We start from the raw sequence: 21,529 nt of genomic DNA, 5'->3' as shown, positions 1-21,529 counted from the left end.
GAAAACTAAACAAACATTTTTTTAATTCTAAGTGAACATTTCTATAAACTTGTTTCAACATTTCTGCTTTTTTTCTTTGAACTGTATGTAATTCATTTCTTTTTTTCGTAACAGGGCTATAAATGTTGCATGACAACGCCTTTGGATTTAGAGTACTACTGCATGTTTCATCCTGGTGCCACTTTTTTCTCGAGTACTACAAGTGTCTTCACATTCAGTTCTAGAATGTAAACTGTATGTAATATGTCTAGACTATAATTGAGTCTATACTACTCTGTTGTAGAATTCAGATCTAAAGATTGTAAACTCTGGTCAAACAAAAAATTTGAAGTTACGTCTGCTGCAGTTAAACTTTCAACTTCAAGTTTGAAGTTTGAACTTTAGTTTTGAAGTTGCGTAAGTCCCCACCCGTTACTTCCCCCTTCTAACCACGTTCCCCGAAAAAAGTCTTATGTACAAGAAATAACCACGTGTCGTTATTTCTGATGTTACTCGACAAAAAGAAAGTCAAGAGCGCCCGCTCAAAGAAGCCAAATCAATTTTCAAAACTAACAGAAGATATAGCATGACAACAAAAAAGTCTAGCGCGTGCATGTAATGGAACAGAACAGAAACTGACGGCGCGCGGGGTGGGGATGTCATTCGTGGGCCGAAATAGTCTTATTGGGGTTTATAGTTATATTGCTTATCCATGCGGTTTTTTTTATTTTTTTATTTTTTATTTTTGTTTTTTACAAAAATATATTTTCGTTTTCGAAATTTACAGGAATATATCCCGGCCGCCCTGCCGCCCCGCAGCGGGGCGACCAGGTCCCGGCCGCCCGGCAGCGGGGCGGCCGGGTATATTCCTGTAAATTTCGAAAACGAAAATATATTTTTTTTAAAATGAAAATAAAAAATTAAAAAATTAAAAAACCTCCTTATCCATCTTCCATCTTCCATCTTCCGGTAGACATATAGGAGCCCCCGCGGGGATGGAGGAGAAGGCGAGGCGAGCGACGCTCGCCTCGCCGCCACCCCGGACTCCGCCATCCGGGACCTCCCCTTCATCCACCGCGCCCTCACCGTGCCCCTCCTCTCCGCCGCGTCCGCCGTCCTCCGCCTGACCCTGCTCCTCTCGCGGCTCCGCCCGCGCCGCGCCCTGCCCGTCCCCGTCGTCAGCGTCGGCAACCTCACCTGGGGCGGGAATGGCAAGACGCCCATGGTCGATTTCTTGGCCCGCAGCTTCCACCGCCTCGGCATCTCGCCGCTCCTCCTAACGAGGGTCAGTTCCTGCTCTCGTCTGTCCTTCTCGTCATCCTTTTCTTCAAATATTAGGCCACATTTCTTTTGATGTTTGTGTTGATGAACAATCCTAACATTTGGATTTTAGTGTCGCAGGGCTATGCAGGCGGTGATGAGCCAAAGATGCTCCGGAGGCGCCTTTCTGATACTTCAGCCAAGATTGGGGTCGGTGCAAACAGAGCAGCAGTGGCTTTTTCCATGCTGCGAAAATATGGCTACATCCATCATTCTAAAACTCTCTGTGCTGAGAACAAGCCTTCATCGACTAACAAACTGGATTCCGGAAAAATTGGAGTAGCCATATTAGATGACGGTATGCAGGTGATGCAATTGGTCTTTTGTTTTCAGATACATCTGTTTGACAGTGTAGATGAAGGCATCGTCATGGTAATTTACTTACACGCTCTTTTGAAACAACCCTTCCTTTCTAGGCAGCATTGGAGCTTGCTCAGAGATGTCGTGATTGTGATGGTTAATGGGTTGGCTCCGTGGGGAAACACTCATTTCATTCCACGAGGACCCATGAGAGAACCTTTGAGTGCACTTGGTCGAGCTGATATTGTGGTCATTCATAATGCTGATCTGGTATCTGTTGTCATCTCAATCTCTGAGATTATAGTTACCTTGTTTTGTTTTAGTCTACTTTTATAACGTTACTCAAATGGCAAATGCATAAAACTATACTGCTGAAGTGTGGTTGTCTGGTTGACCTTGACCAGAAATTTGAGGGACTCTCTCTTTGCAAACTTTATTGTGCGTAATTACCTTGAAGAATGAGTGAAGTTAAAGTAGTTCTGTCAAGGACCTCAGCGCCCAAGACAGCGGGACCTCGACTACGTAGTTCGTAGTCTCGGCGGGTAGGAGCGCTAGGGTTTTTGCCTAACTGCTCAATGGTGAAGGGGATGAAATTAAGAGTAGAGAGAGAGAGGTAGGAGATAGGTGTTCATTGCTTGCTTCCAAAAGAGTCCTGATTACATGATATATGAAGGCCCCATCCGGCCCCCATGGGCTGCTAACAAATTGGAAACTAACTCCTTCTATCTAGGAACTAATGCATGCGGCTGCAAGCCTCCTGCCGCAGATCACGCCTAGCCACTTGTGGCCCACGGTTGTTGCCCCTGGCCGCGCGTCCTACGCCTGTACGCGATGCCCCACATGACATCTCTCCCCCCCTCGACGAGCAGCTCGTCCTCGAGCTGGAAAGCGGGGTAGCGCTCGACGAAGCTGTCAAGATCCTCCCACGTAGCCGATGATGCAGCTTCGCCCTTCCAGTGGACGAGGAGCTGGCGAACGCCGCGCGCTAGACGTGAGCAAGTCACGCGTTCTGGTTCCGGGACCGCCGCGCCGTAGTGGATCGGAGGAAGGGCCGGCGGTGTAATCGGAGGTGTGCCGACGAACTTCTTCAGGAGGCCCACGTGGAACACATCATGGAGCCGCGAACGCGCCGGAAGCTCAAGGCGGTAGGCGACGTCGTTGATGACCTCGGAGATGCGGTACGGGCCGTAGAAGCGTGGCTTGAGCTTGCCCTTGGTTGGCAAATTGAGAGAAGACGCGGCGCGCTGGCGAAGACGGAGCCACACCCAATCGCCGACGGCATGCCGAACATCACGATGGCGTCTGTCGTAGTAGGACTTGTAGATCGCCTGCGCCTGCTGCAGACGATAGCGAACGTCGGCGAGCAGCTCGTCCCGCTCTGCCATGCTCTTCGCCACGGCCGCCACCCTCGTGTCGCCCGGCTCGTAAGAGCGAATAGTGGGAGGGTCGCGGCCGTACACGATCTTGAACGAAGTCTCTTGGGTCGCCGTCTGGTAGGCGGTGTTGTAGATGTACTCGGCCCAGAGAAGCCACCGGAGCCACTGCCGCGGACGATCTCCTGTGAGGCAACGCAGGTACATAACAATGATCTTGTTAGCAGCCTCCGTTTGACCATCCGATTGTGGATGAAACGCCGACGTCATGTGCAGCTTCGTTCCGGTGAGGCGCATGAGCTCCCGCCAAAACGCCGAGGTGAAGACGGGGTCGCGGTCGGAGACCATGGACTGCGGAACGCCATGGAGACGCACAATCTCGGCGAAGAACACCCGGGCCACCGACTCCGCCGTGTACGGGTGCGCCAATGCCATGAAGTGGCAGTACTTGCTAAAGCGATCCACCACGGTGAGGATGACGGACTTCCCGCCCACGCGAGGGAGCGCCTCCACGAAGTCGATGCCGACGTCAGTCCACACGGCCGTGGGCACCGGTAGCGGAAGAAGCAGACCGGCGGGATGCAGGTGCTCGGACTTGTACCGCTGGCAAGTAGCACACGCGCGGACGTACTCTTGCACCGTCTTGCGAAGGTTGGGCGCGTGGAAGTCGCGGCGTAGACGATGCAGCGTGCGCTGAACGCCCTCATGCCCGTTGTCGTGCACGGCGGCGAGGATCTCCTGGAGTAGTGGGGACGTCGGCGGAATGTAGATGCGGCCGTTGAAAGTGACTAGGCCGTCAGAGAGCGACCAAGGCGACTCCCGATTGCCCGCCGTGATCTCGCGCAGCGCAACGAGCGCCGGATCGGCTGACGTAGCTTGCCGTAGTCGATCGATGAAGTCGAAGCGAGGACCGGAGATGGCCATGACCGCCGTCTCTTCCGTGTTGCGGCGGGAGAGGGCGTCCGCCACCGTGTTCGTACTGCCGGCCTTGTACTCGACGGTGAAGTCGAACCCCAGTAACTTGCCGACCCAATGGTGCTGCGGAATAGTTGCCAAGCGCTGGTCGAGAAGGAATTTGAGACTGAAGTGATCAGTCCTTACCACAAATTGGCGCCCCCAGAGGTACGGTCTCCAATGGCGAATAGCGAGCACCAGACCGATGAGTTCCCGTTCATATGCTGCCAGGGAACGGTGACGAGCCGCGGCCGGCCGGCTAAAGAACGCCACCGGATGCTGGTCCTGGAGGAGGACGGCCCCGAAGCCGTACGTAGAGGCGTCGCACTCGACGATGAACGGCCGTGTGAAGTCCGGCAAGGCGAGTACTGGAGCCGTGGTGACCGCAGTCTTGAGGGCGGTGAAGGCTGCTGCCGCCTCCGGCGACCAGGAGAAACCGTCCTTGCGAAGGAGGGCCGTCAGGGGCGCGGCAACCACGCCAAACTCCCTGACAAACTTGCGGTAGTACCCCGCCAAACCGAGGAACCCCCGGACCGCGCGCGCCGAGCGTGGCTGCGGCCACTCGGCCACCGCCTGCACCTTGGCGGGATCCATGGCCACTCCTGCAGCTGAGATGGTGTGGCCGAGGTAGGAGATCGACTCGACGCCGAATGCGCATTTGGATCGCTTGACGAAGAGCCGGTGCTGATGCAGGGCGGTGAAGATGGTGCGCACATGTCGGAGATGATCTGCCCATGTCTCGCTGTAGATGAGGATGTCGTCGAAGAAGACGAGGACGAAGCGGCGCAGGTACGGCCGAAGAATGTCGTTCATGAGCGCCTGGAACGTCGCCGGCGCGTTGCAGAGGCCGAACGGCATCACCAGGAACTCGTAGAGGCCGTCATGGGTGCGGAAGGCGGTCTTGGCGATGTCCTCCGCGCGCATCCGCACCTGGTGGTAGCCGGAACGCAAGTCGAGCTTGGTGAAGAAACTGTAGGACTTAATCTGCAACTGTCCCTTATCTGTTTAAGTCAAGGCAAGTCTGCAGTTTGCTAGCAAGGCAAGTTTGCAGTTTGCTAGCAGCTTTTGTTGACTTGCAGCCTTTGTTGACTTGTGGCTTTATGCCACTAATGTTCAGATAATGATAGAAGTTATTAGCACCTTAGAGTAGGTAGCAAATGGTGTATAAATATGAGTGCAATGCAATGAGAAAATGTAGTTCAGTTTGCCACAATCCAGTCTCTAGCTCTCAGCCAACGCAGTGAGCTGTGAGTGTGTGTGTGTAGAGGAGCTCAGCTCTTCTTCTACCTTGGAGCAAAGGAGAGGGAGAGAAAGGTGAGCAGGTTGATTACCTGGCCCTTGATTGCAGGGACTAACAAGTGCTCTGGACAACCAGCCGGCCATTGCACTGGCAAAGAACCCCGTCTTTCACGACCGAAGCAAGCATATCGATGTGAAGTTCCATTTTCTTCGGGACTGCGTCGATGGGGGGCACCTTGTCATCGAGTTTGTCGACACCGGACGGCAACTCGCTGACATCCTCACCAAGTCGCTCGGGCGTCTTCGGTTCTCGGAATTGAGGAAGATGATCGGCATGGATGAGGTCAAGGGCTAGCAGCAGGATTAGGGGAAGTAATGTAGGACTTAATCTGCAGCTGTCCCTTATCTGTTTAAGTCAAGGCAAGTCTTCAGTTTGCTAGCAAGGCAAGTTTGCAGTTTGCTAGCAGCTTTTGTTGACTTGCAGCCTTTGTTGACTTGTGGCTTTAGGCCACTAATGTTCAGATAATGATAGAAGTTATTAGCACCTTAGAGTAGGTAGCAAATGGTGTATAAATATGAGTGCAATGCAATGAGAAAAGGCAGTTCAGTTTGCCACAATCCAGTCTCTAGCTCTCAGCCAACGCAGTGAGCTGTGAGTGTATGTGTGTGTAGAGGAGCTCAGCTCTTCTTCTACCTTGGAGCAAAGGAGAGGGAGAGAAAGGTGAGCAGGTTGATTACCTGGCCCTTGATTGCAGGGACCAACAGAAACGAGCGCGACGGAGCTCGTCGAGGAGTTCGTCCACCACCGGGATCGGGAACGCATCCTTGACGGTGATGGCGTTCAGAGCGCGGTAGTCGACGCAGAAGCGCCAGGATCTGTCGGGCTTGCGGACCAGCAGGACCGGCGAGGAGAACGCGGAACAGCTCCGGCGGATGATGCCCTGGGCGAGCATGGCGGCGCACTGACGCTCCAGCTCGTCCTTATGCGCTGCCGGGTAGCGATACGGGCGAACGGCCACCGGGGCAGAACCGGGCAGCAGAGTGATGCCGTGGTCGCGGGCGCGGGGTGGTGGCATGCCGGAGGGCTCGGCGAAGATGCCGTCGAACTCGGCGATGATGGCGTCGAGGAAGTCGCGGCCGCTGCAGGACTTCAGAGCTGGTCCAGGCGGACCCGCAATGCCGCGCCAGCACACCTGGTGGTCACCCCGCCAGAACGTCATGGAGAGGGTGCGGAAGTCCCACAGGAGCGGCCCAAGCGTTGCCAGCCATTGCGTGCCTAGGACGACGTCGTAGCCCGCGAGCGGCAAGGCGAGGAAGTCCGCCGAGAACGCCTCCTGGGCGATGTGGAAGGACACGGCGCGGTACACACCATGGCACGGAACGCGCTCTCCGTTGGCCACCGTCACGCGCATCTTGTCGAGGGTGGGGGATGGCAGCGTGACGCGGGCGGCCGCCTCCTCAGCGATGAAGTTGTGGGTGGAGCCGGAGTCGATCAAGGCGAGGAGGGAGACGCCGCTGAGCATGATGTGCATCGTCGTCGTCGTCTGGCGCCAGGTCGAGGAGGAAGATGCGCTGGCACACCCGATTGTGGCCCCTGCCGAACTTCTCGTTGCAGTTGAAGCAGAGGCCGAGGCGGCGGCGTTCCTCCATTTCTGTCTGCGACAGGCGCTTGACTTGGCGCCCTTCCACCAGGACCGGCGCTTGCTGGGGTGCGGCCGGCGTCGTGGGCGCGGGAAGCGCAAGGCGTGGCGCGGGCGCCGGCAGGATGCCCTTCTGCTGAGGACGAGCCGGTGGCGCGACGGCGAGTGCGCATTGGTCGCGCAGCTCCAACTTGCGGGCGAGGCTCATGGCGATGGCGAGAGACTGTGGGTTATGGATCTCCACGTCGAGGCTGAGGGGTGGCTGGAGTCCCGCGGTGAAGATCTGTACCTTCTGTGCCTCCGACAGGTAACCGGCCCGAGGGAGGAGCGCCTCGAATCGCTCCTGGAAGTCGACGATGGACGCCGTGCGCTTGCACGCCATCAGTTCTCCTAGCGGATTAGATCGCAGGGGCGGACCGAAGCGGAGGTTGAGCAGCTCGGTGAAGCGACGCCATGGCGGCGTGCCCTCGTCGCGCTGGACTTGCATGTACCACAGCTGGGCACCGCCTTCTAGATTTTACGACGCCATCCACACTTGCTCCTCCTCGGCGATCCGTTGTTGATGGAAGAAGGACTCGCATCTGTTGATGAATGTGAGAGGATCGGACTTGCCATCGAACTTGGGGAAGTCCATCTTCTGGAACCGGGGTGGGCGATCGTTGTGGTGCTCGCCGGTGACCAGCGCGCGGGGACCAGACGACGATGCATCGGTGCGCTCCTGTTGGAGCCCATCAACCTTGGACTGCAGCGACTCCACGTTCGTGGCGAGCTGCTTGATCATGGCAGCAAGCTCCGCTAAGGTAGGTTCGGCCATGGAGTTGATGGATGGAAAAGGCGGCAGCGGCGCGGTGGGGTTTGGCGGCGGCGGCGCGGTAGGGTTTGGCGGTGGTGTGGTAGACGAGGAATGCCTGGAAGCTGATACCAGGTTGTCAAGGACCTCAGCGCCCAAGACAGCGGGACCTCGACTACGTAGTTCGTAGTCTCGGCGGGTAGGAGCGCTAGGGTTTTTGCCTAACTGCTCAATGGTGAAGGGGATGAGATTAAGAGTAGAGAGAGAGGTAGGAGATAGGTGTTCATTGCTTGCTTCCAAAAGAGTCCTGATTACACGATATATGAAGGCCCCATGGGCTGCTAACAAATTGGAAACTAACTCCTTCTATCTAGGAACTAATGCATGCGGCTGCAAGCCTCCTGCCGCAGATCACGCCTAGCCACTTGTGGCCCACGGTTGTTGCCCCTGGCCGCGCGTCCTGCGCCTGTACGCGATGCCCCACATGACAAGTTCCAGAGATAAGAGAATCTAAATAAAGCCAACTTTCATCTGTTTTGTCTTTTATTATGTTCATGGATTCATGGACTTGGCTATTTGAACATGAACCAATACATTGAAATAATCACCTTTTCTTTGAGTTTTTTTCTCTGCCACCAATATCACTATAAGAGGTGAGTGGTAGACATGTAGATTAAATTATAATATGTTTACCTGAAGAATAATTAGGTGGATTGTTTTTTAATTACCATTTACTACTTAACAGGCTTCTGAAGTGCAACTTAAAGCAATCACGTCTACAATAGAGGACAATGCTGCAACCGGGGTTATTAAAACGATAAAACGACGAAACGAATAGAGGGTAGATTTTAACGAAACGATGGACGTTTTATCGTTTAAACGGACGTTTTAATGTTTAAACGTCGATTTCACAAGAACGTTTTCTCGTGAAAACGTCGTTTTCACGACGTTTAAACGTCGTTTTAATAACCAGGGCTGCAACATGCTCAGTGTTCTATAGCAGATTGGCTCCATCACATATTTTTGAAGTTAAGCAACCATTACTGAAACTTCCTCTTAATGTGTTGAATGACAAGATCGTGCTATGTGTTTCTGCAATTGGCTGCCCCAGTGCATTCATTCATACAGTCAGAGAGGTACTATACTTCTTTGCTTTACTTTTGCCTTTTTAAATTGCATAGAAACCCCCTTATTTTGGCTTTACATATTGTCTCTCGTAAATCATGCCAACATGCTATTTGTTAGCAAGGGTTGAAGGCATGAATTTCCAGCTTTATCAGAAATTTGTTATAGCCTGCAATATTTATGACACTTTTACCTATTTTCTTTATCAAACAGAAGCATTTGAACCTTTACTATACTGATTATGAACTGTAATAATTTATTGAAAGCATAAAATCCATGTACATTCCATCCAAAGCTGAATTGCAATATCTATCCTCGCTGTTGCAGATGGGTCCACTTAAAATTGATAGGATGGACTTCAGTGATCACCATTTCTTCAATGCACATGTAAGTGCAGTTATCTCTTTTCCTTTTCTCAGCATTATTGGCTAAAATATTCCACACAAAGAAATCAAGATGTCCGCTTTCAGAATGAGTCTTGAATTAAAACGCATGCTGATGTATGGTCCAGCACCCTATCCTACTTTTTTGACTGCAAAATATATGACACGCTTCTTGCAACAATGCATCGATTTACTTCTGTTCTCCACTAAAGCAATAGAAATTGTCACAGCATTCTGTGCGTGTGTAGTGATGGCTGTTTTGATGGTTGATTCTCTCTTGTTATTTTACCAACAAATTACAATAGGACTTCGAGATAATCCAAGAAACCGTGAGGAATCTAATGGATCAGCATGGCAAAGATGCCATCGTCTTAATTACCGAGAAGGTAGTAGTGCCTTGTGGATCCCCACTGTCTAATATTTTGCTTGATCATTGATTGTCCTTTCAACTAACCAATCCTTTGTTTTGGCATGCAGGATTATGACCGTGATCCAGAGGCCCTTACAACATTGGATGTAAAGGTTTGGGTGCTGTCTTCTTCGCTGCAGATTATACCTCACAAGGAACAAGGAGAAGATGAATTTATGAGGAAATTAAAGGAGATTATCACAATTACTGGGCGTGCGAAGTCGCATGTAGTGGATTGGACCCAAGTTGAGTACGGTGTGGTTAGATTTTAATTTTAGCTGAAAACATCTGTTAGCAAAACAGTTTGCCAGTAGGATATTAACATTGGTATGCAGGATCTAGTTTTTCTTTCACTTGAGGCATTGTGCTGAGTTCTTGAGTTACAATTGGACCAGGTGATCCTTTGTACTGAACTCTTTGTAGGAGAGACAGATATGACATGTACCCGTAGCATGGAACTATAGAATACAGGCATACGCATATATTTAGGCTGCTAAGAAATTCATGCATTGAAAGACCGCTTGGTAGCAGTATGTGATACTGTAAGAAAAAATACGGAGTTCATCAAATACTTTGCCAATATCTGAGGTGCATTATTTATACACAATAAGAATATCCGCAGTTTAACTAACATTATTCAATTTGCAAAAACACACACACACACACACACACACACACACACACACACACACACACACACACACACACACACAAACACACACACACACACACACACACACACACACACACACACACACACACAACCTATTAAGCTCATTTAAACTAATATCTCATTCATACTCAGATCAAAAGGTTATCCTCCAAGAACACACCGAGAGTCATCTGTTGAGTACTGTCAAATAAGGTTATGATTTGAAGTCAATGACCTTTTATATTCAAAGATTATAGTCTATGCATGTATCGCTAACTAGCTTCTCAGGCCTTGTACAGCATGATTCTCATGTACTGACAGTTCATGCAAGTGCGGCCTTCAGTTAGTCAAAACAAAGAGGAAGAATAGTCAGATTTCATTAAAGAACTTGGAAATGGATGGTCACAATAGATACAATGAGGGGATTCATTGATGGTGATTTTCTTCTCATAAATAGGGAAAAACCCTCTGATTTTACACACTAGTTAAACACTTAGTGTTGCACAAATCTGTACCACCACAACACCTTTACACGAGGAAATAGAACACCCAAGTTCTTACCAGCCTCATCTCAGATTGACCAACCAAGACAATACCCTCAGGATACAGAGATTCTATGGTCAGCTAAATTTAACACCCCTACCACTTCAAGTTGAACTCCTATCTGATGCTAAAACATTACCTGCCTCAGCCTCATTAACATATGGCCTGACGAAAGTTCTTCGCCACCACACTTCAAACGCCCTCTGTAGATTCGGGCAGCTATCCCCCAACTTCAAGAATCTCCCAAACCATGACAGCAGCATAGACCTTTGGTCCTCCAATGGAAGCGTCAGGATCGTCTGCCCGATCCCGTCCTCGACGAGCTTCCTGTCAAACGACCGGCAGCTGCATTGCAGCCACGAGTAGTCGTCGATCAGCGGTTGCAGCCACACCTGCAGGAGACTGAGACGGGTGTTCTTGGATGGAAGCATCTCCCCTCTCCCAATGCCGACGAACAGCCTCGCCGTGATGCAGCTCACGGTGTACCGAGATGCTGCCGGCAATTTTGGATGTAATTCAGCAAGCTCTGTTTGGCTCGACCACATCGCCACAAAGCCGTCGCAGATTCGCTGGGTGACAAGAATCTCCACCAGCCATAGGAGATTATCAGTCTCCAGGGTGATCCGCCGCGTCACATTCACTGAGTAATCCTCTTCAGATGCTTCTGTAAACAGTCGATGGAGCCTGTCCAAGCAACCTCGGCATGAACTGTACAATGTTTCAGAACAGATGTCCGAAGATCCGTCAGTGCAATGGCTGCTGTCCTTGAGAAGATTCAGAACCAAGGCTTTCATTTCCCGACGCCCCCGATCATCGGTGCTCGTCAGTACCATCTCCATTATGTTTGCCAATGTGTCACCCGGTGAGTTCAGATTCTCAGATGAAATCCTCCTTAGCAGCGGGGTAACTCCGTAATCCTTGCTCTGAAGACGCCGTATCGATGCGACGACGTTGTCTTCTTCCTCGCCGACCCAAGGGACGGCTTCCAAGTACTCCAGGCATGACTTGACGCATCCATGGAAGCCAAGCACCTCGGCAACCTGCGAAATGTTCGAGATTCCTTCCAATGGGGTGAAGATTGCATTGCAGAAACGATGAAAAGCGTTGCGATGGATTTGCAATGTTACCTTCATGATGCGGAGGACGCGGGGGACGCTCTGCTTGAGCAGCCGGTGCTTGGCCTCGTCGCAGTACATGAGGCCGACGGTCTCGACGTAGATCTCCGCGTCGTCGCAGTCGTGGATCTCCACGCACGGCGCCGGCGGGCCGTGGCCGCCGGCGAGCCGCGCCGCGAAGAAGGCGCTGCTCCGGCAGAGGACGTCCCTGTGCACGCCCATCCTGACGGCGATCCCCTCCTTCCCGTACAGCATCACCGTCAGGTCGCTGGTCTCCGGCCGCCCGAACCCGACGCAGATCTTGTGCTGCGGCTCCTGCTGCCCACCCGCCGGCGCCGGCGCCTCGGCGGCCGGTTGGTCCTGCCGCCGCGGCTCGTCGACGGGCGCCGGTGGCTCGTCGGTCACGGACGGCGCGGTCTGGACTGATGGCGCCTTGGACGGAGGGGCCGATGGGGTCTTCTGCTGCTGCGGCGCCAGCTTGTTGCCGCCGCCGCCGGCGTGGTGGTGGTGCGGGTTCTTGAGGCTCTTGTGCAGCGCCGCCGGGGACGGGCAGCACCAGAAGCCCTCCGGCGTGACGGCGATCGGCACGGTGCGGACCCTCGCCTGCGAGCCCCTCCTCGGCCTCGATCCCTCCATCCCCTCCTCGCTCGAGGCCGGCGGCTTCAGCTTCACATCCGATTCCTCGGAAGAACCTGCTCAGGCGAATCGGCGTGCAAGATCAGAGCAAGAAATCAGCGCAAGACCACGCATCGCACGGCGCATGGCTGCCGCTCAATCGAATTCATCCAGAAAGAAAAATAAATAAAAAGATTCCCCATTTTCCCTGCATCTGTCTATCCACTCCACGATCAGAGCCTGAACAACCGAACAAGAACACAACCGCACAAGTGCAGCTGCAGATGCCCACTTCTCGACAGCGACATGCCTGCCAACGTCAAGAAACGCAGTGCCGACTCGAACGGCGGCGACGGGCTACCGGATTGCTTGCACGGAAACCATGGCTGGGGCAAAGATTTCACCTCGGAGAATGGAGATCGTCGTCAACCCACGCTCCTGTGATCCTGCCCTGCAAGCCTCCGAGTGACAACGCGAGCCCGAACTGGAATGGAAACAGACACGGCCGGGCTCAACCCAGCAAGGCAAGGCAGCAACTGCTTCTGCAGGCTCACCGGGCGTGTGCTCAGCTGTTGTCCTGCGTCCTGGCCTCGTTCAGCTGCTGCGTCCTGGAGCTACTGCCACTTTGGGTACATTCCGGTAGGTAGGATGGAGTACAGACTAGGATGGAGTACAGACTAGAGAAGCAGAGTAAAGTGGCGCAGAAGCAAGCAAGCAGGCAGGCTGCCAGGCCTAGGATATTGTTGCTCCGAATCCAATGCCTTGTCCTCACTGCTTGGGTAACCCGGAAGCGAGCGAGCACGCCGGCGTGGGTCGCCGTGCTGTCCTTTCTGGCCGGCCGGCCCGGCCCTGCATTTCTCTTTACTGTTCCAGATGGATGGCAGCTTCTTCAGAGTTCACAAGACCATACCGGCCGTAGTAGAAAGATTACTCCGCTGTAAATAAAATGTAAACCTCCCTCATGCACGTTTGGTAGTTGGAAGTATTTGGAAGGCAGTAATTTCACAGGAAGTCAAGAACTTCACAAAGACTGTAAAAAACATCATGTTCACAATGGGGCCCCGAAGCCCTGTCATCAGGATTGTCAAAAAAAAACTCTTCTCTTTCAATGAAATAGGCACTATCTTGTGCCCATTCGTTCAAAAAAGAAAAGATTTCTCAAAATTTTGTTTGTGGACGGAGGCCGATGTCATGGAAGAAACATCTTTCTTGAGATGTGTAGAGGAAGGACCAGAGGCCAAAACCCAGCCTCTCTCACCTCGTATCAAAAGGACTGCAGGATGCTGCTAAAGTCATGAAATGCCTTTTCCATTTTTTTGTGAGCAGATGGAGATGGATAAAGAGGGGATGGACCAGACCACACCGGGCCATCTAGGGCAGTGATCACATGAGCGGTTGGAGCCCTCACTGAGCTGGAGGCCTGCGAGGCCACATGGAACAGGGATCAACTACCAGCTGATACAAACTACGGAGTACTAAGCGAGCTACTCTTGTGCTGCAATTGTTTTCTCAATCATTCACCGTGACGGTTGCAATTATCATGGTAAGCAATGTTTACGCCTTTTATGGTAAGGTCTTGTTTAGATCCCAAAACGCAAAATGCAAAATTTTTATAAATCGCTTGCATGATGTACTAAATGTAGTTAAAAAATAAATCGCATTACACAAATGGACTGTAAATCGCGAGACGAATCTAATGAGCCTAATTATGATGTAATTAGACGCTAAATTGCTACAGTAATACTACAGTAAACATGCTCTAATGATGGATTAATTAAGCTCATTAGATTCGTCTCGTAGTTTACAGACGAGATCTGTAATTAATTTTGCGATTAGTCTACATTTAATACTTCAAATATTAAAAAATCCCTTCCAAAAATAAAAAAATACAAAATGTAAAGTGATCTAAACACACCCTAAATCCTAAACTGTAAACCACTTTGATGAGTGGTAGATAATGCTACAACCTGCGAGCATGGAAGATTGGGAACTGGCTGGCTGGCAAGAGAGGACAGCAAAGTGCAGGTTGGGATTTTTCAGATCTAGGGCTCCGAGGAAAGCGCTGGGCTTTCTTTCACGCTCTTGCACACCCTTTTCTTGTTCTTGATAAGGGAGTAAATAAAGGTAAAGGCTGTTCTGCTTTTTCCAAAACAAAAAAGGAACATAAAAAATCTTGATTCTTCATATGTTCCACGCCGGATTCACAAGATGTTATCAAATCTGTTACCGACTGCTTATATGTTGACGTGGTATATGGGAACGTATGCATTTGAGCACCAAATCCATTGTCGTCTAGTCCGGTTAGGATACCTGGCTTTCACCCAGGCGACCCGGGTTCAAATCCCGGCAATGGAAGCCTTTTTGTTCCACATTTTATTATTTCAATGTTTTTTCCTGTTTCCTATCAGAATGTTATACCCAGGTTCCTATCACATATTTCAATTTTTTTTCAAAATTTTCCCGTTTCCTGTCACATGCAACTATCAGAAATTTAATACACTATGTAACTAGATGTACAGCTCCTTTTTTTTGTCATGTTCATGTACATATATTATCTCGAATTCTCAATGTACATAATTCCTGCAAGACCTATATTGGAAATGCAAAATTGCAGGTTAATTGGCCTACTGGAATGCCAGATACATGTGGGAATCCCCAATGCATGAAACCACAACACCCAACATCCACGGGAGATAAGCTTCGCCATAAACTTAAACTATGTTCAATTTTTTTTTTGATGAAACAACTATGTACAATATTTCATTCCTAATTGCAGTGTTGAACACAGAAAGGTGAAAATAGAAAGAAAAAAGGGATGAATCTACTAAAGCTGACAAAGAATTTCATGTGTAAGACACTCTTCACTCAAGCAGCTGTGTTAGCTCATCAAAGTCGTCGTATTCGTGATGCTCTACTCCTGATTCATCATTGTCAATCACAGCGAGCTCATTGCCACGTGATAAACCTGTTCGCTCGTAGAACTCTTCCTTCTGAGCATCCCATTCTTTGACAACCTCATCTATCTTGTCACCCAACAGCTTATCACTCTTAAGGATGTGCTTAGCATCTTCAATGTCGACAGTTTCGCCTGCCTCTGTCAAGGTGGAAAGTAAGGGCAAACGGATAGCAGCAGGTTCAAACCAGAACCCTTGTCAGTAAGTTCCAAAATCGTACACACACATGTAGAAAATGTAAGGCATAGGAAACGAGGGAACAAGCACCTGCAAGGGCCAATTCTTTGGCTTCAGCATACTCCTTTGACAATTTCTTGATGCTATCAAGCTCAAACTCCGCACCCTGGAGGTAGATGAAACATGTCAGTAATAGATTTGCGTAAATTTCTCATCACAAAACGAACGGACTGGCAGGCTGCCCTTGAAGTTATGCTGTTATAGTTCCAACCCAGCAACACAGCATAATAATTCTCTAATCAGGCCTTAAGGAAATTAAGAGGAAGCACAGGTCTATCTTAATGAGATTATGTTCAAACATAAAACTGGAAGGATTATAGCCTCACAGGGAGTGTGTCAGTGTGGAAAATGCAAATCATGAAGTAGTGTAAATGCCGTGTCACAAAGATTGGACATAGAACTATAAAAGCAGTGGTGTATGTAGAACTAAATATACTAGAACATACCAGGTCCATGTGCATATAACTTTCTGCTTGGGTGTTTGCGAACAACCTGCAATACAAAAGTACAGGGAAAATATCAGCATGGAATACTAATGGTCTCGTTTGCGCAAGAAGATAACACCAGTAATAAACTGCAGTGTAGAACAACATGAAGATGGGTGTAGCTAGTGGAGGAACTTGACAGAAGCGCTAGCACATCAGTGAGGTGAAAAATGTCGCTAATCTTATTTATGCATCCATAGGTGCAAATTACTTGAAACACTAATATCAATGATAAAAAAATCACACTAAAAACTCATGTTGTTGTGACAATAATCTAAGTATTCCTTGGTGCAATTTACTGAAAATACAAATGCTAATGCTAAACATCACACTGCAAAAAATCACATACTTGTCACAGGCAAAGTTGACCCGTTTATTCTGCAATGCAGTCAATTCCTCGATCTGCTTCTCACTGTCATCATCCAGCAAATTCATGTAGCCAAACAAAAACATGCCTTTATCCAGCATCCTTTTGACAAGCGCCGGCACGACATGCACTCCATTTTGCTTAACCGTAACGACAAAATCTTTCAGTTGCCTGCACTCCTCTGTTTTTCAGCAGAGGAAAAGTTTCAGTGTATTAACATTCAGTTTCAGAAGCACCAAATTATTGGCTTAAAAATATATGCCTTACCAAGGGACAAGTAGATCTTGAACTGCGGCTTGTATGGCTGACACTCATACAGACAGTAAAGGCAGTAAAGCCCAGCCAATCTTTGTTGTAGAGAACTTTGAGAAGTGAAATGACCTGGGTGCACAATTAAATAAAAAAATAGTTCAGAAGTGGCAGAAAAAAAAAGGTTCATTAGCAATTGTGAGTTCAGTTCAGAAATCTGCTTTTCCAGGATGCCGGCGACACCTACCAATACAATGCAGAAAGAGGGACTGCATGAAGAAACCAGAGTTTGTCTTAGGTCTGCCTTCATAGAGATAAGAAAATTTCTTTGCCTTCCAAACTCGCTTGAAATCAGCCAGTGACGTGCTGTTCTCCTACCAGTCAGGAACGCAACAATGTAACTCATCCAAGGTAGCTTGTACATAACACACAAAACTTCTGACAAAATTTACCTTGGCATAATCGGCTATTAGCTCATCGATGTCCAGCTTCAATGGAGAAATATCCATATTCCCAAAGATGGCTCGAGAGCTGTATAAGAAATTAATTGCTCACTTGATTGGTGATGGGAAAAAACAATAAAGCAATGTCAAGCATGGGTGTTCAATTTCGCACAGCAGGAAGGGAAGGGAATGGGTGGCATACCCCAGCCAGGGGTGGGCTCAGGATTTGGAGCATGAGTATTCAAAATTTGAAATGCTAAATTCTTTTGACAGCCTAAATTATAGATACATAAAATTGATCCTAATAACTTGCATCACTCTCACTACCACATTGTCACAAGCAAACAAGCATTCGCAAATCGCAATCGCAAATAAGAAATTAACAAAACATTGACAAATTGCTCACCTCAGTAACTCAGCTGCTGACTTGCCGTGCGCCTGTGCTGAGGCCGGAGCAGAGAAAGGGAGTACCGGCGAAGGCGCAGAGGGACGATGGATGGAGTCGATGCCGTAGGCCGGCTACGCCCGCCGGCCGCGGAGCCCCTTCGGCGCGGGTGCTCGGCCGCTGCCGAGCCCCCTGCGGCCCCGCCCTGCGCTGCTGCAGGCGCACGCGCTGGCGCTGTGGCGCGCCGCTTGGCCGCCCTCTGTGCCCTGCAAGCTCGGCCGCCGTCGCTGCCTGCCGGCCACCTAGGGCTCGCCGCGTCGGGGAGTGGTCGATTTGGGGGATGGACTGGATGATCCTCCTCAGTTCTGACTGAAATTGGGCCCTTGGGCCACGTATGGGCCGTCGGATAAGGAGCGAAAGGTGGGCTGGCTGATATGTCCGTTTGCTCTGAAGAACAGAACGAGGGATTGGCAAGCCCGTTATGTCGTGCTATTTTCGATTTTTAAATACATTTACATGCTTTAAACTATAAATAGTTATACATAAAATCTTTTGAAAATATAATAGATATCAATTGAATTATTTAAGTGGGCCCTGTAAAGTAGGTTGTCACAGTACAAACACCTAATGGTTTGGTAGTTCTGACGATGCAATATCGTCTTATCGGATGTCTGGGCACTAGCAGTTTGGTTGATAAACAAGTTCGATTAATACATGAGCGGATAGAAATGAGTTATGGCTCCATGGAAGACTAGAATATCGATGAATTTGCGCTTCCATCCACCGAAATATGTTACTCCCTCCGTTTCATATTATAAGTCATTCCAAGAATCTTGGAGAGTCAAAATTTTTCAAGTTTGACCAAATGTATACAACAAGATAATAATATTTACGATACCAATTAAGTATTATTAGATTCTTTGTTAGTTATATTTTTATAGTATATCTATTTGATGTCATAAATTTTTGTATTTCTCTCTATAATTTTGGTCAAACTTTAAAATGGTTTGACTCTCCAAGATTCTTGGAATGACTTATAATTTAGAATGGAGGGAGCACCAGAGATTAACTTTACAGTTTGCCCCGAACATGTTATTACTGTTTACTGCTCGGTACTTCACCACGAAGTCCCTATCTGCCCGGCCATGCCATGCGACCGCGCGATGCACATACAAGATACATGTACAGTGTTTTGCACGTTTGATCATGTCGGCATGTTGCCATGGTGCCCTCGGCCGGCGTCCGTCCGTCACAGCGCGATGAGGGACCCTATGACGCCGGCGATGAGCGCGGTGGGGTCGCCGAGCACCGCCGAGATGACCACCTGCCCCGCGAACCCGGCGATCTCGCAGCAGCGCCTCACCTTGCCCTTCTTCCTGCCCCAGGACGCGTACCCTCCTCCCCTGCCCGCGTGGACGCTCTTTGCCGCGCCGCGGATCGCCGGCACCCTGTACCCGCCGGCCCCGGGCACCACCAGCCCGCCGTCGTACACGCCCTTGCGGCGGCCGACGCCGTGCCAGCTCTCGACGAGCATGTCCACGACGCACGCCACGTGGAGGCTGAAGCTCCCGCAGTGGCTCCGGTAGCTCCAGCTGCGCCCGCGGTGGCCGCATCGGTGGCACGCGACGCCGGCCTTGGAGTCCGGGTGCAGGTACAGCCGGACCCCGCCGCCGGCGTCGAGCGCGTGCGGGAGCGCGGCGCAGCACGGGTGCAGGTCGAACCCGCACGCGCGGCAGTGGTAGACGAAGCCGGCGACGTCGCGGCCGCACGCGTTGCAGTAGCGCGGCCCGGGCGCCCGCGCGAGGAAGGCGAACGCGCAGCGCGGATAGAACGGGTGCCGGAGCGGCGGCGGCGGCGGCGACAGCGGGAGCGCGCACTGCCGGTGCAGGTCATGGTCGCAGCCCGGGTGCGGGCAGCGGAAGCGCGCGCCGATGCCCACCTCGCGGCACCCGTCGCACCGGAACGGCGTATCGTGGTGCTCCAGCCGGAGGCGGTGCTGCGGGTGGCTGAAGTGCGCCACCTCGCCGTACCTCATCGCCGCCGCCGGGAACAGGCCGGCACCACCCTCCCGGTCGTTGCACTGTTCTTGAGAGAGATTGTAATGGTGTGAGAGTGAGAGAGAACAGTGCCATTCCACGAAGCCGAGGACGCGGAGGTTTATATGGAAGTTGAGTTGGTTGGCTTGGCTTTAGGCTTGGAGAAGAAGGGTGTCGAGGAATAGAATGGAATATATTCTTGTGTGTCTTTCGAATTTTGTGGATTTTGGATGTTTGTGGTTGTTGTGTTTCATGGATTGGGAGAATTAAAGGCTCTACCTACAATTTGGAACGGAGGAAGTGTGTTTGTTTAAAGGGAGAACACACCGTATATAATACCATGAGAGATCATGGACTAAAATGAATCAGTTTCCAGAACAGAGCATATTGACATGAATGTTGGAGAAATCACAATGGTTTCTGTATAATTTCCATCATATGTTTGTGAAGTTGTAGTCAGTTGTGATGAAATTTTTTGAATAGTGATATGTTATCTGCCTGGCAAGTTCATACGCCAAGACTAGTCGGAGGAAAAGAGACTGCTTGATGAGACATGGATTGTCACTGGCACAACACATGGCAATATGGCATCTCAAGCTTTGGTGTGTTGGTGCAGGCATCTCGTTCCTCCTACTAGTCCTCCAACGTCAAATTGTTCAGGTTCTTCTCTTGACCCAACTACTAATCCTACACAGCATTTCCTTGTAAAACCAGCTCAGCAACATCCTGTCCTGGATTTCAGTTATCCCCTTGCTGATCTTTGTCTTCATGATGGAGGGCGAGCAGCGGATAAGAGCGCACAAATTCCAGATTGCAGAGGAGAATAAGATTGGAATGTCCCCAACAGACTGCAAAAAACCTGTGGTTATCATGGATTTGAGTGCAGCGAGAATCGTTTGCTCGGGCAGGCCGGAATTTAGGTGAGGAATGTAGGGTTATGGCGCACGGGGAAAAATATCTCAAAACAACTATTGTGATTTGTGGTACTATCAACAAAAGTTGAAATTCATGATGAGTCTCAAGTGATGGTGCTTCAGATCAGTGTATCACTCTTTGCAAAAAGGATAATTCTAATACCGGTCTGCACTTCTTTTTTTAAAAACTTTTTTTAAAAAAGAAGTGCAGACCAGTATTAGAATTATCCCTTGTGCAAAGAGCGATTCGAACATTGGGAGATTTCTTTACTTCTTGTTACAGTTAAAAATGGCGATACAATTTGTAATACCCTTTTCCCACGAACTAGATGATACTAAAGTTCAGTGCCCAACTAAAGAGACTGAATGAAGGAATTCTGAACTAGCCTCCTATGAAAAACATGGACCTCGCTTTGCTCGTCATTTCGGATGGAAACTCAGAGCATCTGATCTCCCCCTAGATCGACCTTCGTGTTAAACTCTCTATCAGATTGTTCATGGCACTTGTCGATCAAGATCGAGGAAGGAATTGGTTCCGAGACTGGAATATTGCCTTCATCTGTCCGTATGCCAAAAGGTCAGAAAAGAGAGCAAGGAATGTAATAATGCAGGGACAATGGAATTATGGAGCACAAAGAACATTGCAAAGCAGAGTTATATAGCTACCTAGGGCACTGATCGATATCTCCCACTTTATCCTGATTCTCACTTCTTTCCCAAAGGGAGACGCCAATGGCCTGATGAGTGCAAACTTGAGTGTGAGAGACCTTTCTGTCAGGGAACCAAGATTAAGGAGAATGGGTAGTGTTCTGCAGGTTTCACTCCAAGCTCTGATTCCCGGCCGATTCAGATCGCAGAATGCATCGCACATGGAGCGGCTGATGGAGATGAAGCTGGGAATGTTTTCAGTTCCAGCGGCACGGTGATTTTGCAGGAATATGCTACTTTTGCATGACATGAATATGGGAACATTGATATGACAATTTTTATAAGAATCCAAATCAGGTATGTTTGTCATGGAA

At 49.9% G+C, this 21,529-nt stretch overlaps 4 protein-coding genes and 1 non-coding gene across 7 annotated transcripts; 2 read left to right on the top strand and 3 right to left on the bottom strand.

The window, feature by feature from the left end:
* Positions 1-941: 941 nt before the first annotated feature.
* Positions 942-2,030, top strand: LOC120666805 (probable tetraacyldisaccharide 4'-kinase, mitochondrial). Its single transcript, XM_039946752.1, has 3 exons — positions 942-1,264; positions 1,381-1,597; positions 1,716-2,030. The coding sequence occupies exons 1-3, from the start codon at positions 1,202-1,204 to the stop codon at positions 1,745-1,747; spliced, it is 312 nt and encodes a 103-aa protein (XP_039802686.1). The 5' UTR covers positions 942-1,201; the 3' UTR covers positions 1,748-2,030.
* An 8,544-nt stretch (positions 2,031-10,574) lies between these two features.
* On the bottom strand, positions 10,575-13,264 carry LOC120666794 (BTB/POZ domain-containing protein At3g50780-like). 3 transcript variants are annotated; one of them, XM_039946736.1, is made up of 3 exons: positions 12,748-13,264; positions 11,835-12,514; positions 10,575-11,747 (listed from the first exon to the last, which is right to left on the bottom strand). In XM_039946736.1, exons 2-3 carry the CDS (start codon positions 12,456-12,458, stop codon positions 10,812-10,814), a joined length of 1,560 nt encoding a protein of 519 aa, XP_039802670.1. In that variant the 5' UTR covers positions 12,459-12,514; positions 12,748-13,264; the 3' UTR covers positions 10,575-10,811. The 3 variants fall into 3 exon arrangements, with proteins under 3 accessions (XP_039802670.1, XP_039802671.1, XP_039802669.1); XM_039946737.1 differs by having other exon boundaries at positions 12,992-13,264; XM_039946735.1 differs by having other exon boundaries at positions 12,842-13,263.
* Positions 13,265-14,718: 1,454 nt separating this feature from the next.
* TRNAE-UUC lies at positions 14,719-14,792 on the top strand. Its single transcript has one exon. It is a non-coding gene; the product is annotated as a tRNA-Glu (tRNA).
* A 310-nt stretch (positions 14,793-15,102) lies between these two features.
* Positions 15,103-17,895, bottom strand: LOC120666801. The gene is made up of 8 exons (XM_039946748.1): positions 17,579-17,895; positions 17,182-17,260; positions 16,977-17,103; positions 16,748-16,861; positions 16,463-16,661; positions 16,075-16,120; positions 15,659-15,734; positions 15,103-15,531 (listed from the first exon to the last, which is right to left on the bottom strand). The coding sequence occupies exons 2-8, from the start codon at positions 17,236-17,238 to the stop codon at positions 15,299-15,301; spliced, it is 852 nt and encodes a 283-aa protein (XP_039802682.1). The 5' UTR covers positions 17,239-17,260; positions 17,579-17,895; the 3' UTR covers positions 15,103-15,298.
* A 668-nt stretch (positions 17,896-18,563) lies between these two features.
* LOC120666802 lies at positions 18,564-19,683 on the bottom strand. The gene has a single exon (XM_039946749.1). The coding sequence runs from the start codon at positions 19,590-19,592 to the stop codon at positions 18,807-18,809; it is 786 nt and encodes a 261-aa protein (XP_039802683.1). The 5' UTR covers positions 19,593-19,683; the 3' UTR covers positions 18,564-18,806.
* Between the last annotated feature and the right edge of the window lie 1,846 nt (positions 19,684-21,529).

The sequence above is a fragment of the Panicum virgatum genome, chromosome 3N (assembly GCF_016808335.1).
Source record: "Panicum virgatum strain AP13 chromosome 3N, P.virgatum_v5, whole genome shotgun sequence".
NCBI classification, from domain to species: domain Eukaryota; kingdom Viridiplantae; phylum Streptophyta; class Magnoliopsida; order Poales; family Poaceae; genus Panicum; species Panicum virgatum.
Note: the sequence above shows the minus strand (reverse complement) of the source record. Positions and strands in the feature narration are given on the sequence as shown.